The 19,684-nt window shown below is 33.9% G+C and overlaps 3 protein-coding genes and 1 long non-coding RNA gene across 4 annotated transcripts; 1 reads left to right on the top strand and 3 right to left on the bottom strand.

Moving 5' to 3' along the window:
* Positions 1-750: 750 nt before the first annotated feature.
* LOC147514041 (patatin-like protein 2) lies at positions 751-4,534 on the bottom strand. The gene is made up of 6 exons (XM_086597441.1): positions 4,373-4,534; positions 4,088-4,269; positions 2,977-3,133; positions 2,687-2,848; positions 1,625-1,927; positions 751-1,201 (listed from the first exon to the last, which is right to left on the bottom strand). The coding sequence occupies exons 1-6, from the start codon at positions 4,532-4,534 to the stop codon at positions 965-967; spliced, it is 1,203 nt and encodes a 400-aa protein (XP_086453567.1). The 3' UTR covers positions 751-964.
* Positions 1,934-4,590, top strand: LOC147514042 (uncharacterized). The gene is made up of 2 exons (XR_015215873.1): positions 1,934-2,368; positions 3,302-4,590. It is a non-coding gene; the product is annotated as an uncharacterized LOC147514042 (long non-coding RNA).
* A 2,653-nt stretch (positions 4,591-7,243) lies between these two features.
* Positions 7,244-7,826, bottom strand: LOC147514043 (uncharacterized). The gene has a single exon (XM_086597442.1). It carries the CDS (start codon positions 7,671-7,673, stop codon positions 7,452-7,454), a length of 222 nt encoding a protein of 73 aa, XP_086453568.1. The 5' UTR covers positions 7,674-7,826; the 3' UTR covers positions 7,244-7,451.
* Positions 7,827-17,972: 10,146 nt separating this feature from the next.
* LOC147514044 (uncharacterized) lies at positions 17,973-18,497 on the bottom strand. Its single transcript, XM_086599590.1, has one exon. It carries the CDS (start codon positions 18,390-18,392, stop codon positions 18,120-18,122), a length of 273 nt encoding a protein of 90 aa, XP_086455716.1. The 5' UTR covers positions 18,393-18,497; the 3' UTR covers positions 17,973-18,119.
* Positions 18,498-19,684: the final 1,187 nt, after the last annotated feature.

Raw genomic sequence — 19,684 nt, forward strand, 5'->3', positions numbered from 1 at the left:
CTCAAGTGTGACTTACTCTTTTTGAAAATCTCTCTCAACCGAAATTTTCAATTTTTTTGGTTCCTACTTCTTACAGATGTCTGCAATTGTATTCTCCAACGCTTGTGAACTATTCTATGGAAGAGTTTATTGAGGGGCGTAAAGAAATTTCACTTCGCAATCGACCATGTACAACAACGTCAAAAAAAAAAAAATTTGTCAAGTTTTATTTACTTTTTAAGTATTTCTCTAAATTGAAACTCTAAACTTTTTTGTTTCCTACTATGTACATGTTTTACAAGGTATTCTCCACGCTTGTGAATTTTTTTAAGAGTTCATTTGAGAGGCGTGGAGAAATTTCCCTTGGCAATCAATTTCGTACAACGTCAAAAAAGTTTTTATTCTCAAGTGTGAGTGTGTGACTTATTACTCTTTAAATATTTCTCTAAACTGAAATTCTCAACTTTTTTTGTACTACTTTCATATAGTTGTTTGCCAAGGTATTTTCCACGTTTGTGAATTTTTCTACGGAATATAGAAGAGTTAATGGCGTGAGGGGCGTGAAGTTTTCACTTGGCAATCAATTTTGTACAACAACGTCAAAGAAGTTCTTTTGCCTCAAGTGTGACTTACTATTTAAATATCTCTTTAAACTGAATTTCTTAACTTTTTTGGTTTCTACTTCCTATAGTTGTTTCCCAAGGTATTTTCCACGCTTGAGAATTTTTCCAATGAAGAGTTCATCATGTGAGGGGTGTGGAGAAATCTTACTTGGCGATCAACTTTGTACAATAACGTCAAAATAGTTTTTTTTGTCATGTGTTACATACATATTCTAAATTTCTTTGAACCGAAATATTCAACATTTTTGGTTCCTACTTCCTTCCTGCTGTCAAGGAAGACTACCTTGTGGACAAGCTTGTTGACATGAAAACCCACCAATATGCAAAAGCTCTTCATTTCTTGTATGCATCAATTACACTTGCTAATGTGCATTAACATTGGATCTTCGTAGTTTGCGTTCATCACTTAGCAAGTTAGCAAAGTGAGCAAGGGCTTCTTCGTTGGTGCCCTCTCCTCTGCACGCCTCATACTTTCCTGTCAACAGATTTATCCTTGACACTGGCGCTTTAAGTAAATCCTTCCCTATTTTGACTAGATTTTGTAGATTCTCCTTGGTCGCAAGGTCCAATGTTGCTGCATCACCCGTTAATGTATCAATCTGGTAATCACAGCACAAGGAATTCAGTCATTCAAGCAAACTTTGCAATCTAAAGACAACGATTATGATACTTGTGGTCTATATTTCATGTTGAAGGTTACAAGTTTGATAATTTAATGTGAATGGTTCTTATAAACAGGTTTTGGCAGGTCTGTGTTGGTAAAAAGCGGGCCGTGTTGTGGTGGGAAAAGAGGCGGAGGGGGTCTTTTGGCTCTAGTGCTCTGAAATTGGGTGTAATACGCTGAAAATAATAATTACACTTTTCAAATTACAGTAGTTGTCAATACACCTCTCTCTAGGATGATTTTAAAACTCAAAATATTTGAAGATTTAGGTTAAGTGGAACACCTGCATGGCCATATTTGTACGAACTAAGCTAAGTGCTTAAGTGGAGCTTGTTATCTTCAAAGCACTTGTAGTTACCTGAATGCGAAGGTAGTTCGCTTTGGCATTGTTGGATTGGAACAGAACTGATGTGTGAATGTCCACCATATCAGCGCTTGCATTGCTGTAGAAGTCGATCAACGGTGTTGTGCCATTACTAAACAACCAATCGTTCGTACTCCATTCTGAGACCATATTAGCACTATATCTTGCTTCCCACTTAGCACTCCCTGTCCCTAGTGAAATTATCAGAATACGGGTGCAGTCCATTGGCTTGATATGGGAGAAATCTGGGTTTTGCCCCATAATCTCCTCAGTGACTAGGCTCATGGCCAAGAGCGTCTGCAGGTTAGCAACAGAGTGGGTTTATAATAACTATTATCATATTATGTCACGGATTTTTTACCATGATTTTATTTATTCTTTCTAGCTGTTGTTTGACAAAGACTGGATAATTGTATACCCACTCCATAGCATTCCCCATATGTTATGTAAATTAACAATTATAAAAATGCTGGTGTCCAAAGTGTCTGAGTTGATGACTTTATTCTGACGAGAAATACTTTTTAAGAATATATTTTATGAGATTTTTTTTGTTTCTAGCTAGCATGTTATTTGACTGAGACTGGATATAGATACCCACCTCATACTATTCCATATATGTTATATTGTCTTCTAAATGTAGCAACTATATCAATATCGATGCCAGGAGACAGTGCTTGGTTGCTTCAAATGAAGTTCAAGTTCATATCCTCGAACATCTGATTTGAGTCAAATTCAAATGTAAGTTTCTAAGTTTTTTTTTCTTTGTATTTTTAAGCATGATTTGGACTTGATACATGCATATATTTTATCAGAATATATAATTCCTCGTGACACCTTCAATTGCATACCAACTTCATCATTCAGATTTCCAGTTGTATCCCTGGTGCAGTTAGTGGCTAGTCATTTAGTTCAGATTGTTAATACAAATTGATTGTACATGAGTTCTATATAATCAGTGTGACCTAGTAATCAGTTTGAGATAGTATATAGAGATTCAGCGTGAACTGAACTTTTGAAACTACAGGTATTAGAAACATCATATTTTGTGTTACATACCGGGTTACTTGCCGCAACCCCTCCATCGACAAGATTGAATGTCTGAATGTCGCCATTAGAGTCTTTGGTCTCAAAATAATGTCCAGGAAGATATGTTGGAGCCGCAGAGGTTCCAAGGCAGATATCGGATAACTTGGTATTTCTCGAAACATCAAAATTTGCCTGTAATGTAGAAGTTTAAGTCGAGCTGAAATTGAGTAATATAATTGAAGGTGACTAATTGAGTGTCTGTGTATATAATTGAAGGTGACTAATTGAGTAATTAGGAAAACATCACTATGCTATCTTACCTCTAAGTTCGTAAAAATGGTTGGCTGAATATATTTGACATCAAATGCTGGGATGATAACGTTTGTCAGGTATTGATCAATACTGGAGTTCCCAAGCATATTCTGCAGTAGTGTCTTCAAATACTTTCCATCGTACTTCGGCCCCGTGGTACTGATCCTGTTTATGGAACAATACAGACTGATTATTTTCCGTTGAGGGCTGCGCTTGGCATACATGCAATCTAGCAGAAGTCTGCTAGGCTCAGAATATAAGTAAAACTGTAAAACTAAGGTACTTGAGTACTTTCAGGGATTCTTCTTAACTTCTCTCTGTCTCTTTGGGTAGGAGGTCTGACTACCATTGCTTTGTTACCATCTCTATACCGCGCCAATAATTTGTTGGAATATGGAACCTGGTCGAGTGAGATTTATACCAGGTTACTACCATATATAGTACCATACTAACCCCTGAAAGCCTTATTTCCTTTCTTTTAAAGTTGGTATACGGTTTGCCATTTATAGAACATTTTCTGCTTTCTATCTTGTTTCTTGTATAGGGTTTGATCTCACTTCACTCCACGCTCTCATCTGAGTACACCATCAATAGTGGACCAGATCAAGCTGTCAGGCCATATGGTACATCCTATTTGTTTATTTATTTTATCTCTGCACTTTTTAGCTTAATTTGCTTTCTGTGGCTTTCTCCACTTGTTGGAAAGAGGTATAAAAGACGAACAAAAAAGGAGGGAAAAGAGTACATCCTCTTTGTAATGGAAACCCCAGGAATCTTGAATCGCAAACCATGGTTTATTTGGTTTGTTTGACTGTTAGAAATGCCAGGAAGGTGATGCAATGCATGACATGAGGAATCCATGACTTGCTTTCCAATCAAAACCTTTTTTTTGGGGGGTTGGGAATCCAGATCGGAGGGAATGGGTGAGAAAATAATCGTGGTTTGGCCGACCGAACCATCAAAATCAAGAGACCCATTTCCTTGGAAATCTGGGTGGCTCCCAAACAAACCATAGAATTCATAGACTTACTATTACCATTTCCAGCCATTCCATTTATATATCTATCCTTCCGGAAATACTTCTAACCTGTCTCAGCTCTATGTAGTTTGTTAACTCACTCATTTTGAGGAAAAATTAGTGGCGCCTGCTCCACATAAAAATCATTGATATCCTTTGCAGCGTAAAGGGGACGATTGTCGTTATTTGGAGCTGTAAGCATAGTAGCAACCAGCCCCCCTGTGCTTGTACCAGCAACAATGTCAAAGTAGTCTACAAGCCTCACATCTGGTCCATCTAGTACCTGTAATCAATAAACATGCATGAAGCCATGAACTGTGCAAGACACCGAAGTTATGACATCAGTGTGGTTTAGGCTTGACATATTTTTTAAGTGCAGTATGTACCTGAAGTTTTGATTCCAGAAAGGCGAGCATGGTTCCTGGAATTATACCTTTGATCCCGCCTCCATCGATACTCAACACTGTAACCATCTTACCTGCTGAAGGCGGGGGATTTGCATTTCGAGTTGCGTTAATACGAGCATTGGAGCGATCATGAGATGCCATTGATAGATTACTTTTATGGCAATAGTAAACTTGGAATTTTTGCCTCGGACGCTTGTAGTCGTATCATTTGTAGGTGTTCATTTATATAGTAGTTTATGGCCTATGCTTTTAGTTCCGACTTCTAAATACCAAGTGAGTTAATTTTCACGTCAAATGAGGTTTTAGTTTAGTTATTAGAAAATAAAAACAGAACTGTTGAAAGGTTAGTCATCAAGCACGCTCACGAGTCATGACCATTTTCATTTTTCATCCTCAGCTTGATCTTGTGCGACCCCCAGCTTGCTAACCAATACGATGTGTTCAGTGAATTGATCGGTCCTCTAAAAATTAGATTGCCCTTGCCCTTATCCAGCTGATTGTATAAACATGATTGTCAACATTAAACCTTGCTTGCAATCTGATTGCCGTGGAAGTGTGGAACAAAGAACAATTCAAAAGTTCAAACTTTTATTTGTTTGTTTGAAGACAAGTTCGTGTCACTACTTTTAGTATCTAATTTATGTCCTTGTTTAGGAGTTCCGACATTTGCACAAAAAAAAACCGGAACTCCTCAAATTCTAAAAATTAGATACAGACTACCTGGTAAACGATCACTTTCCTCAAAATCAATTCAAAGTTATCTGTGGATTCTATAATCGATGTTGTTGAGATTTAGTTTGGATTAATGAAATTAGCTATACACGTTTGCAAGGTGTTACCTTACCTGGTCATTTTAGCAATTTGCTGAAGGAACCTCAAAGTCTCAAACTTAAATTAACCTTTTTTTTTTTTGTTTTATTTTCCGCCCTCTTAATAAAATATTACATATTTACATACGACCATGTAACAGAACTTTTGAGAGGGAGGTGGCAACCTGGCAGGTTACCCAAAAAACAGAAAGAGAGGGAGGTGGCAACTAAAGAGCCCACATACTACTAGTTCAGCACTTCACCATATAATTAAGATAGCGGAGGGAACGTTATTGGCAGAAATGGGTATGCGGACAATTAGCAAACCCATAATTATGTGTAAGTGTTGATTTGAAGAACGCTTGCGCCCTTCCTTTGATATCTGTTTTATTTATCATATTGTCCCAATTTATTATACTTGGATCTTCTTATAACTCATGGAAAGCTAAATGAAATAAAATTTATTTTTTCTTAAACTAACACGAATTCTTAAGCTAATGGAAAGTGAAATAATTTTAAATCCTATTTTTCCATTTTTTTAAAACTGGGAAAGGAAATGCTAAAAGATCTAATTTTTGTGCAATTCAAAATATATTTCCAATTTTGTTTTGTTTCAAAAGTTATGGAAATGAATTATTTATTGTTGGGTCATGGGTGTATTATTTTAGTAAGTCCCTATCTATCTATTTTTTTCCTTTTTCCACAAAATTTTCGTAGTCCACAACACCAAATAAACACAAAAATATTTTCCATTTTTCATTCAAACAAGTGATTTTGTTTCCATTTTTTTGTTGAGGTGGATAAACAAATGTTTTAAAATTTTAAAAAATTGAAGTGTGGTCCTCAAATGAATAATAGATTCACTTTATTTTCCTTTTCTTTTGGCCATTGGAAGTGTTTAAGTTTTTTCAATCAAACACATCCTTAAACTCGAAATGAAGGATTTAGAAGTAAAAACTATTAAATGAACGGGAGGATGTTCTTGTAAAAGTATAGATATAATATATATTTCCACCATCAGAAACTTGCATGGAGATTGGTGGAATTACAAGGGGATGGGCTGCACAAGATTTAATGAGGCATGCTAAAATCAAGTCAGAAATTCCTTTCAGAGGATCATAAACAACAATATTGTGCGAGGACTATCGAGTGTGAATTTAGATTCTCTACTTGGACGTATAGGCCCACTCACTAGATTCTTCTGTTTAGTTTTAGTCTCTGGGCTGGATTCTAAGTGGGCTAGCTTCTAAGAGAGTACTTGGCTTGCAAGCAACGCTATAAACTGTTAAACCGCGTTAATACTAACAGCTAATACGCTTATGCGCAGTTTGCTTAGCTTCAAAGAAACTCTGGCCATGCTAACAGGGTTGCTAACAGGACATTCAAAAGAAAGGGTTGCTCTGGCATCTCTTCAATGGATGGTGGGGGTGGACCAAAGTTTACACTCCCATATTATCAAAAAACTCTTTCCAATCCACAAATGTTTAGATTCTTATCTTAGATAATAAACTAATAAAAGTTAATAAAAAAAAAAAAAATGGGGTCGTGGGAAATTCCTCTAAAAACTTTTTTATAAATTGTTAAAAGCTAATAGCTAATAGAGCGAGTGGGAAATTCCTCACTTGAATATAAGCTGTTAAAAAGCTGCTCGAATTTAAAATATGTTCGGACACCACTCCAAATAACGTCCATTTGTAATTCTAAAATGACAAATTGTAATTTTTAAACTTGGACGTAAGTTGGAGAGATGTCTTACTTAAAATTAAATAGGGACATGGTTTAAAATCCAATTTGTTTCACTTATCTATTGGGGAATATAAAAATGGAAAATATAGAAAATGGATATTTATTGTCTATACAATATTTTGCAATTGAAATTGTCAAATCATAATGGCACCTAGGTGTAGGTGTAATTTTACACCGGAGATGTCCTAAAATAGTTTCACTTTTATAATTATAAATAATGAAACAAGGAGTTGAATTGATTCCTCAAATACAAATAAGTGGAAACTGAGTTTGGAAAAGAGTAAAAGACCATAGATCGGGAATAATCTTTACATTTCTCTTCCTTTCTCTAACAAAGAAGAGTGCATCTTAAAATTACAAGTTCTCTTTAGATTTCCCTCCTCAAATTTTACTCGAATTGCTGCAGCAAGCTAAGAGAACTAAATTGCAGGAGAGAATATTCATTTGATAGCGCTTGATACTAAAATTAATAATAGATCATAATACACAACTTTTACATGAATTCAAATGGGGATGGCCCTTGAAACCTTCGGATAAACAACACGGGCAGGATGACCCATAATTCTACGCCCCTTCATGTGGCGAAAGATATAAACCACTGCCCCAATAGGCCATTCAACAACTGCCGCGACGACAAAGGCCACAAATCCAAGTGTTGGCCCAACCACCTTGCATCGACATGGGTTGCTACGAGTTCCACATTGAATGCAACTGGGAAATGACATAATTGCTACAATTTGAATGTGGCTAATCTATGAAGAACTCAAATGAAGCTTTAAAAAACTTAAAAGTATTTGGAGAAATCTCAATGAGGGCAGAAACAATTTAATTGGTGGAAGATAGAAGTTTCTGTGAGCTGGTGTAAGATGATTATTGAATGCAATGGCGCTGCTTCTATTTTATAGGCAAGATTTTGAGGAGTGATTTTTTTGCTCCCAGCGAGTTTTGCTCCCAAGCCAAATTTGGACCACACACGTGTCCCCAAATTCCATCAAAATAGAGTGCGACAGCTTGCACATTTTCTTCGCAATTTGTTAAATACTATATTACCCTCACTAGAAATCAAAGAATGAAGGGAACCTTTCACACACGTTTCAGATTTTCACTTATGCCCAGTTTATTAGATTTGGCTTTCGTGTCTCTCCATTGTGCACGAACATCTGATCTTTGAAATGAAATGAACCTTGCATCTAATATTACCCCAAGTCAATGTGATGAATTCAGTTTAGTAGTGTTGCTCCGGAACAAACTCAACTTTTATCAACTGAAACTTTACACCAAAAACAATAAGAGACAACTGACTGTGCACTATTTCCTGGTCGTTAACAATCAATTAAACTTTCAAGAAATCGGTTCAACTAGAAAATCGTTCGCTTAAAGTGAGAGAGTAGAGAAATACTGGTGAAAGAAATCACAAGTAGCAAACGGGCTCTTCATTTTTTTTCAAGCTCTTTGAGTTTTATATCTTTGGAAATTGGAACGAGGAAGACACAATCTTATAAACTCCCAAAATTTGATGGGCGTGGTATTGACATCTTATTTTATGGGATTAACACCTCTTTGGTAAAAAATATAACAATAATGATTATTCTTTTTATGTCTTTTTACACTCCACATGCCGATATGTTTTCACGATTTCATATCCCACGGTATGAATTCCATATCTCATTTTTATGAAATTGTGTGTGTGTGATTTGTGTGTGTGTGTGTGTGTTTTTTTTTTTTTTTTTTTTTTTTTGGATATATAATTTTTTTTTAGAGTTTTTTATATATTTCCAAGAACAACACCAAAACTATGGGAAAAAAAAAATACAATCAAGATATAATTTTGCTATCTCGCAGTAAATATTTTCATATGTTATAAGAAAAATTTGTGATCAAATTAATAAAGAAGAATTTTGATAATTAACACAAATAAATATTCTATTTTAGTGAACACAACCATCTCGTAGCAACTAAATTTTTTTACTATAGCTATTAAAAAAAAATTTAAACAAAAAAAAAACTCACGACAATAATTTTCCGTGAAATATGAGATCTCACAGCAACTCAATACCGTAGATTATGCGATTTCATGGCAACTTTTTACCGTTGGTGTTTTTTTTTATTTGATTAATAGAAGACTGCCAATATTTTGGAATTGGTCAAAAGAGTGTCAATCCCATAAAATGAAATGGTCAATACTGCAACCCAAATTTGACGCCCCGTGAATTTGAAAGCGTTTCTGATTTCAGTAGAGGGCAATTGCGTAAGGGAGAATTTGTGACAGTTTTCACTCCTGTTTTGTAGGAATTTAGTGTAAACGTGTGTGGTCCAAATTTCGCTTGGAAAACTCGCAAAACTCGCTCGATTTTGAGCATATAAAATGTTGCAATTTGGCGTTTGGAAGATATTATAATATGCAACGTGGCAGCTGGAGAAAAAGTTGAACACCGTTGGTACTGTCGGTAACTTATTCTACAGAATAAATTAGACAGGTGGTGCCTTCTAAGTCTAAAGGAGTATAAAGTATAAAGTACCCACCAGTACTCAAATCTCAATATTCCAACAAATCTGGTGATCGACAAAACTCAGTTGGATCCTGTTGAGAGTCGGTGAAGTCAAAATCATCAAAATATTTTACCGCGTCTATGTCTCTTTCCTCCCTCCGTATACAAACACAGAGAAATCCACAATATTCACACCTCTAAGGTACAAATGTACAATGCCTTGCACAGTTGGGACTTGGGAGACAAGGATCATCCCATCCATCAACTAAAAAAATGATATACGGCATATTCAAGCTTCTAAATTCAGAAATTCGTACTTTGCGCCAAACCCATATCCTCGAGAATTCTGTAATACTGTGCATTCTAGTCATGAAAATCTCTAGACCGGAGGGCATGAGTAGTACCTTCTGTAGCATCAACAAATGCAGATGCAAAGTCACATGTTGGATACAATTTCTATTTCTCTCCAGTGCAATGGTGAGGAACCAGATTGCAACAGTAATCCACTGGATTTTGAAGTTCCATATTTCGTTCCCGCGCGTCCAGCTTACCACGAAGTCAGAGTTACGACCACGCTCCCCTCCCCCCTCTAATTCCATATATTAGGAATAAGTTTGGTACACTACTATTCCTACATTTTGATTCAATCTCATCCATCCTTTCTTTTTAGCATTTCCTACCTAGGTTGTTGCATTTTTCAGTATGTAATAGTACTATATCACTCCAAATTTTTATAAAATTTAAAATAGAGAATTATCCAAGATATAATTATCTTAATCACCACCTTATTCAATAATCTGAAAACTTTATTACATTTGTTTCAAATCAAACCTTTATACTTCAGAAAAATTAAACCAATAAGACTCCAAGAACGAATCCAAATCAAACGTCGTCATCCATTGCATTCTACCATCTATGTTTCCAATAACACCCTCACGTTGCAAAACAAAGCAAACATGGGTTAACAAATTGAATTTGTAGGTACAAGTAAGACTAAATATAAAATATAAAATACTACATTCAATCTTTAAAATATATATATATATATATATATATATATATATATATATATATATATATATATATACTACAATCATTTCAACTTAGAATACAACATAGTTTCGTTTTCTCAAAACAGCGTGTAGTTTCGTCCCAAGTAAAATTTCAATCCCAATATTTAGTAAATTAATTTAATTAAAATCTTATCTATAACTGCTTACGTGTTAGGGTAGGACAATGTCCTTGCATAAAATGTTAATAAGTTTTATCCTCCTGCAAAATAAAATTAGGTTTCCCAAACATAAACATTTAAATCATATATCTACTTCGCTCTCATAACAATCGTGAGAATACACAGTCTAGCATAATACATCATCAATATTAGCATTCATGTCCCACCACCATATCCACCATATCACGCTAACTACATTCACATTCCTTCATATGAAATTATATGAATCATATCATAATATATCACCAATCATATCCAACAACTGCTCATAGATAAAACCAATATTTTACTTAAACACCACTCGTCTATTTATGAGAACGAATAAAATATATTACAACTAGGGAGTACATTTATCCCTCGTGATTATCAACTCACACAAACCACGTATATATTTATTGTAAGAAATCATGTACATCATAATACATAAATATTTATATACAATAACTCACTCATATGTAAAATCAATATTTTACTTTGCTTATTAATTATCTCATTGACTCATTTATTAATAAACACTGTCCAACCTTTAGTTCCTACTCTATAATTTGCACTTCACACATTTGCCAAATCACACATACCCGTGTGCCTCACTCACACCGAGTACCACTACAAGACATATGTCCCAAGCGGAGATATCGCCTCAATGAACATATTTTCATCTTATAAACTCGTAACTTGTGAGTCACAACCATCTCTAGGCTTTCTATACGCATAATCACAACCTCTTTGGGTATAAAATCTCAGGTCATTCATGGCACATTAATTCAATGAATACCTTGGGTCATTCCCGCAACATTTAAGGAATACCCATCATAACACTAGCAAGTCATTCATGTCACATTCAATGAATATCTTGGATCATTCTCGCCACATTCAAGGAATACCCGGTCATCATAACAATAACAAGTCATTCATGACACATTCAATGAATACCTTATGTCATTTTCGCCACAATCAAGGAATACTCAGACCTATATTCCTGTACACTCAAGGAATACATCCAACCCATAAGGCAAATGTCTTAGTTCCTATCTAAGGCGGCTTTTCACATGACATCATTAGTCATAAACATTTCATTTATTTTCTTTTCATCAATGAGGCGTTGAGAGATCTAAAGATGTGGGTGACACATTAAACTTTCACAACACTTTTTAACACCCAAGAGTTATCATTTATTATAATACTTTTATTATAAAATAAACATCGTCTCAATTAAGCAATAAAATCATTAATAAAAATTTCAAACACAATAGTCATTCAACTCGCCTCAATATTGAATATATAAATTATATATATCAAAATTCTCAATTATGAGTAACGCATTAATTAAATGCCTCGTGAATTAAAATACACTCCCAATCGAGGAGCAACACTCTGTAAGAGCACAATCAAGTTCCACATACCGTTTATCACAAAAACTAATATATAATATAGTGACTACACTTTTGCTCAAAGCTGCCTACGTATCCACATCTTTCAAGATTCGAATCAACCATTCATAGTTCTTATTAGCCACATAGTCAAAGTCAAAGAACAATATATAAGAAATCATGTCATAAAGTTGCACACTTTATTTCCCTTTAATTCCTCAATTATATATACTAAACTCAAACTTTATTGTAACATATCACGTGTTAACATTTAGGGTTTGTGCTAAAATTGTACATATGTGAAATTAAGCAATCAAGACATCTATATACCTAAGTACAATAATTTATCTCATTATAAAAAGAAAAGTTAACTAGAGCTCACCTAAAAGAAAATATGGTAGGTTATCTAGCTAACTTGTCAACGCAATAACTTTTTTCTACAGTCATCCAAATGATACACCACTTGATTATTTGAAAACTAAGATAAGTATACTTACTTTTTCATGTAGAACTCGAAGTCCCAATCTCAGCCCATCTAGAAGAAAACTTAGGTCGAAAACGGTAAAAATTATAATTTTCAGCAAACTAGATTTCTGACGGACTATATTCCGAATGACTCATCTCTTTCCACAGGTGTCCAAACGTGACAAGACTTTTTGCGTTGAAAAGAAGACTCTCAGAACTTACTCATTTATATTTCACAAAAATTATAACTCTCACTCTAACTATATTAAAACTGGACTTGAACACAGTGCGCAAAAACTTATTTCTGACGCACTGTTTTCTGTCAACCAAACTTCCAGACATTATATCTACCTCCACAGAACTCAGAATGTGACGAGACCAATTGAGTTAGAAAGAAGACTCATAAAACTCATCTTTTCATGTTTTACAAAAACTCTAACTTTCCCCCTATCTTTATGAAATTTGTGATCAAATCCTATGTAGAAAACTGTTTTCTGACGAATAGAATTTTTTACGCATAGAATTGTTGAGGTCATATCTTTTCCATCACTCATCCAAATTAAGTGAGGCTCATTGCGTCAGATAAAAGACTCTCTAAGGTTTCATTAGGTTTTGGTTTCGCACAAATCTACAAAGTATAGTGTCCTATACACTTCCTACAATGCAACATGTCTAGGATATGTTCACAAACAGTCATCATATATTGAAGTCAATTTTCATAATTTTAAATACGAGTATGAACTCGGGTCAAAATATGAGGTTGTACCTCTATAAGTCTAGATTCTAATGGTTTTGGAATCAACACAAAAGAGTAATTTTTTTATTTTATTTTATAAGATTTTATTACTACAGACTGCCCAGTTTTTGCGTCAGACTTCAACTTCAATTTCAGTATGCAAAACGACTAGATATGAAATTTTACAAAAACACGAAAGTTGTAGATATGCGTGTCTATAGTAAACAGGCGTTGGATTCATATAAAAAAGATATATAAAAAAAAATCTTTTATGCTTAAATTACCGAGAACAATTCTGAAATTATGATAATCAAAACCCTATAACATGAATCCAATAACTTCACATCATTCAAAATGGTTGCAGGCCTATATAATACTACCAATTAATCAATAAACACATGGTTTACTCACTACCGTATACAAATACTCCTCAACACGACAACACCTATATATCAAAGCTAAACTTTTGGTGCCAGTAACTCAGTATATTGAAAGTCTCTGATTAAACAAATAATTTCAATCTCAAAGTTCCATTATAGATAATTAAATACACAACTAATTTAAACCATAGTAATAAATCAATTATATAAAAATAAAGTTTAGATTACTCACTCAAAGTTAATCGAAAAACGAAAACATTAGTGAAAGTGAAATAACCAGCGAACTTGTCTTCTTCCGCCCCTTTTTCTTTCAAGCACTCTCAAGCAATAATTATCTTTCTCTCTATTTTTTTATTGTACGTTTCTCTCTGTTGTTGTTGTTTTTTTTTTTTTTTTTTTTAAAAAACCCATAAAAATAGGAAAAGAGGGAGCAAAAGAGGGTTTGATTGTAACCCCTTCTCTCTTCCCACGTTTTGTCTCTCTTTTATCTTTATCCTCTTTTATTATTATTATTTAATTTTATATATATTTAAATAAAAAAAAAAAAAAATAAAAATAGGGGTGTTATACCAAGGGTTTGAGTATCTTTTAGTATATTGCTCACAAACTCATTGTGAATTATCTCATCAATGCTAATTATCAAACGACCTCGGTATCTTTGAGCAAAGTAACGGTTCACAAGGGCAGCTTTTGCGTGTCCAATTTGAAAAAAAAAACAGTGGGATCTATTGCGAACTGCAAACATACCTCTCCAATCTCTGCATTAGGAAGGTTAAATCTACTATTTGGCCTCCGGCCTTTGATTTCCTCAAACACACATCGCAGACTCACATACCTTCTTATTGCAATTCTCATTCCTACTTGTTGAAACTATCTGGTCTCCGACCTTTGATTTGATCGCTGTTGGATTTCTAATCCCGCTGTGTCCAGCAGAGGTGGTTGCCATTTCAATTAATCTTGGTTTGTCCTGACAATTTGATTTGATTACTGTTGGTCCGGTTATTGCCGAAATCGAATCGAACAAGCAAACCAAATTTTGCTGTTTCTTGGAATCCCTCAAATTTTTCCATCTCTTGCCATTGCCTGTAGAAGTACACAAAAACTTCAATAACCATATTAAACTTTTACCTTAGCAGCATCATGTGCGATAGCATCAAATATTTTTATGTCTGCAACTGACAAGCTATCATGAACTAAGAAAGTCAGCGGACAGAAAATCATTCAAGTAGCTGCATGGGTTCTCAAATCTCTACACTATATGATAGCCGGATCTTTAGGAGGAAAATTTTTCAACCGAACTGTGTATTTGTAATCTCTCTATTTTATGATTTTAGAACCACCTCCCTTAATTATTCTAATCAGCTCCCTCCTTTTTAAACAATTTACCAAAAACTCTTTCACTTTATTGAAATTAGAATTAGCTTCATATTATTTAAAATAATTTAGAAAACCTCATTCACGTCACTCAAATTATATTCAACCCCTCTTAATGTTTTTATATTATTTTTTAAATTATAACTGACAGGTTTAAAGATTTGAAAAAACACCGATGCGTAGCACGGTTCGCATACTCGTAAATAACAATCTCAGAAGACATGCGCATTTTTCAGCCACACATCAACCCGAAAACAGTTTACCACTGGAAATTTGGATTTTGGAACATATCAAAAGAGTTCAGCAACTATTTTGTAATGCAGAAAGAACCTAGCTAGATGCCATCCAACTAGTCCCATACATGGAAACTGGGAGTTGATTCCTCAAATACGTGTTGTTCTGTTATGAAAAAAATAATGGAAAAGAGAGATCGGGAATCTTTACATTTCATTTCCTTTTTTTAATTTTTATTACATACATCTCTCTTTAGCTCTTACTCCTTAACAACTTATTGAAACAAAAATCCAATTTTCAAATTTGAAAAGGTATTAGGCACCACACACCTAGAGGCTATTTCTAGTTTTCTACTACGTTGCTAATTATAAGGCTAAGTGTAGGCAATTATGGTGTTGACATTACTGAATTTCCAACAAAAGAGTATGTAGAAATGTAAAGATGGAACAAAAAATAATGCGGAATGGATAAAAAGGTCAAGATATTTAACATCAACTCTAACTTGTGTTGAAATGAAATGAAATTAGAACCCATATAAATAAAGTCTGTAAATCTAAGGCAGTGAAAGAGGAAATATCAATCATTGTAAATATGTAATTAACAGGTTGGAGAGAAAAACTTTTACCATAGGTTTGATTGATTTAATAATCGGAGACAGGTAGGTTTGAGAGCTAGCTAGGGTTCTTGGACAACAAGTTTCATTTTCCTAAATAACCTTTCCCTAAGCTTTCGTTCGGCTGTACGGGTTTCTTTTTTATAGAGTGATTTTTCGCGAATAGCTCCAAGTGAAACAGGAACCAACCACGTGTCCACTAAAAAGAGATTGACAGTTATCAAATTCCTTTTTTAGAACAAACTTTCTGATTTGCCCCCACTAAAAATAAAAATAAATAAAAAGAAAAAAAATTAAAAAAATATCATTGTAAAATATATAGGAGTTCTTCCCATCTTTAGCTAAAGATTTTTTTTTTTTTTTTTTTTTTAGTTTGAAAAAAGTGTCACTAGTTCAGCACTTCAAGTTTTTTATTCATTTTTTTTTTCCCAACAATTAAGACCAAAAACTAGATTTTGTAACTGGTTAATTTTTTTTCTTTTGTTTTTTTAAGGTTAGGGATAAATCAAGAAACATAGAAACATACTAGCTTGTAGGCCCGTGCATATGCACCGGCTCTTTTGAAAACATGTAGATTTTTTTTAGAAAATTGGGACTACCGTTTTAGTCGTTAACCCATTTTAATTTTCTAACAAATTATTTTTAGTGAAATTTTAATTAAATTTTAAAAACCTGTTTTTTCAATTGGGAGAGACATTCTGTTTTAATAGGAGAAAGATTCCTGCTTTAATTAAAAGTGTTAGAATTTGTTTTAATAGGAGAATAATTCCCGTTATAATTGGAGAGAAATTCCCATTGTAAAAAAAGATTTCCGTTTTCAAATATGAGAGAAACTTATGTTTTAATAGGAGATGACGTGGAATTTTAATAGAGCTCAAAAAATACACCTTGTGAGAGCTTTAATATTAAGACTAGCTTGTATACCCGTGCATACGCACCGGCTCTTTTGAAAACATTTATATTTTTTTTTAGAAAATTGGGACTACCGTTTTAGTCGCTAACCCGTTTTAATTTTCTAACAAATTATTTTAAATTAAATTTTAAAAACCCGTTTTTTTCAATTGGGAGAGAGATTCTGTTTTAATAGGAGAATGATTCTCATTTTAATTAGATACTCTAGATTTTTCGCTTAATTTTCAATAGGGGAGAAATTCTCATTTTAATAGGAGAAGGATTCCCGCTTTAATTAAAAGTGTTAGAATTTGTTTTAATAGGAGAAAAATTCTCGTTATAATAGAAGAGAAATTCTCATTTTTCAAATAGGAGAGAAATTCTCGTTTTAATAGGAGATGACGTGGAATTTTAATAGAGCTCGAAAAATACCCCTTGTGAGAGCTTTAATATTAAGACTATAAAGTAGGCCCGTGCATACGTACCGGCTCTTTTGAAAACATGTTCAACAATCATAACTATATACATATGGAAATTTTCTAACAAATCGTGATTCCCGTTTTAGTCGCTAATCTATTATAATCTCATAACAAATCGTTTTAATTAAGTTTTAAAAATCTGTTTTAATTTTCTAACAAATTGTTTTAATTAAGTTTTTATAAACCCATTTTTTAACCCCGTTTTAATAGTTGACTTAATTTAGAAATATGATTTCCGTTTTAATAGGAGAAAGATTTTCGTTTTAATTATAAGTGTTAGAATTTCTTTTTTCTAATAGAGGAGAAATTTATGTTTTAATAGGAAATTGATTCCCGTTTTAATTAGAAGTGTCTAATAAATAGGAAAAGAATTCTCGTTTCAATAAGAGATGATGATGTGGAATTTTAATAGAGCTCGAAAAATACCCTTTGCGGGAGCTTTAATATTAAGAGATATAGATATTAAAGTTATTAAAGTGGAAATTTGATAACTGTTGACTCCTTTTCAGTGGACACTTGGTTGCCTTGGAGCTCTTTGAAATATTGGGCCTAAATCCATGGTTTCAATTCTATTTGAAATAAGCCCATACTCTTCATAAATGTGATTAAGTCATTAAACTGTACCGTTTACGCCACGTGTTTTCGGGTATCCAGCAAAACTGGTCGCTGTTTATGGTTCGACTCGATTTGCTTGTGCTCAATTTTCCTCAAAGGTTATTCGAATTGCAAGAGCTAGAGAACTCAGGAGATAGAAAGAAAGCATACGGAAAAAAAGTATTCATTTGATAGTGCTTGATGCTAAAAGTAATACAACAATGTCACAGAATTTTTTTTTGAAAGCATATCATAGAAATAACAATACAGAATGACCACACAAATTTTTACATGAAATATCAATGGGATCCCAAATCAAATGGGGATGGCCCTTGAAACCTTAGGATAAACAACACGGACAGGATGACCCATAATTCTACGCCCCTTTGCGTGGCGAAAGAGATAAACCACTGCCCCAATAGGCCATTCAACCACCGCCGCGACGGCAAACGCCACAAATCCAAGTGTTGGCCCAAACACCTTGCATCGACATGGGTTGCTACGAGTTCCGCATTGAATGCAACTCGGAAATTTTGATCCAGTTGTCCTTCTTCTTTGATGCACTACTCCAGTTGCCATTTTTGTCATAATTCCTACAATTTTAGTGGTGCTAGTCTATGGAAAACTCTGAAGAAATCTCAAATGAGGTAATTGGTGTAAGAAAAAGTTTAAAGTGAGCTGGTATAAGACGATTGTTGAATGCAAAGGTGCTGCTTCTAATTTATAGGCAGATCCTGATGAGTTTTGGTGGTACGTGGCATTTGGAAGATATTATGAAATGCAACGTGTCAGCTGGAGAAGAATTCGAACGTCGGTATCTTATTTCTAAGGAATAAATTAGACAAAGGATAAAGTAGCCAACAAACTTTGGCGATCGACATAGCGAACAAGGGCTCTTAAGAGCATCATCAACGCGTTGCTATTTTTGATTTTCAATGTGACAGTTGACAATGTTTATAGCAATTTTAATCACCAATGCGTTGTCAAATTATCGTTTCTATAATAAGAATTGTCAAAATTGGAGTCAAATTGGAGTCAAATTGGTTAAGAAAATAGAAATGGTGTGCACGGGAAAACTTGACCCGTCCCAAGAGTGGGACGGGACTACTTTAGCCGTCCAAATTTTTTTTGTTTTTTTTTATTAAAAAATTCAAACAGTTCGATTTTGTACCTTTGGGCTTTATTAACATTGGGCTTTTTCACTGTTGGGCTGAACGATTTTAGAAGATTTACAAAAATTATCTTTGTTGGGCTTTTGTACCGTTGGGTTGGGCCCGAACGATTTGAGAAGATTTGCAAAAATTGTACCGTGTCGCTTTTTGTACCGTTGGGCTGAACATGTATTTGGGTGGTATTAGATTATGTTTTAAATAAGTCTTAATTTATTTAAATTTTATGTTGTAATCTATTTTTATTGTTTTACGTGTATGTTTTCTTTAAAATAAAATTGTATTTTGTTTTAATGAAAAGTATATTTTCTTGAAAAAAAAATGTGTTTGTTTATAAGTTGAAATTAAAAACAAATCAACTCAACTAAAATGAAAAACATTACAACTTAATTTGAAATAAAACACAAAACATCTTATAAAATTCTACCACTTAAAACACATGCAAAAACAATTAAAGACAATACACTAGGGAATTAAACAAAATACAAATATTACATTGAAGGATTGCATTGATCGCACAAGCCACACCTAGGGCGAAATCTCACTGCTTTCTTGCAAAAATGACATACGGTATGTCAACCTTTTTGAATGATAGATGTTGATATTTGAGGGACAATCATCAACATCACACTTTAGAAGTTTGTCTTCCAATGTTCCATCATCATTGATAGTTATGACCACTCATCATCATGCCGTTGATTCGTGGTTTGG

The sequence above is a fragment of the Coptis chinensis genome, chromosome 3, assembly GCF_015680905.1.
Source record: "Coptis chinensis isolate HL-2020 chromosome 3, ASM1568090v1, whole genome shotgun sequence".
Lineage (NCBI taxonomy): Eukaryota > Viridiplantae > Streptophyta > Magnoliopsida > Ranunculales > Ranunculaceae > Coptis > Coptis chinensis.

Bases quoted from the DNA above. Each gene is read 5' to 3' on its own strand.
- LOC147514041 (XM_086597441.1), bottom strand. From the start codon at position 4,534: ATGGCATCTCATGATCGCTCCAATGCTCGTATTAACGCAACTCGAAAT. The intron at 2,849-2,976 runs GTAAGATAGCAT...TCTACATTACAG, and splicing joins CCATTTTTACGAACTTAGAG to GCAAATTTTGATGTTTCGAG. The intron at 1,202-1,624 runs GTAACTACAAGT...TGTGATTACCAG, and splicing joins CGAACTACCTTCGCATTCAG to ATTGATACATTAACGGGTGA.
- LOC147514043 (XM_086597442.1), bottom strand. From the start codon at position 7,673: ATGTCATTTCCCAGTTGCATTCAATGTGGAACTCGTAGCAACCCATGT.
- LOC147514044 (XM_086599590.1), bottom strand. From the start codon at position 18,392: ATGACAAAAATGGCAACTGGAGTAGTGCATCAAAGAAGAAGGACAACT.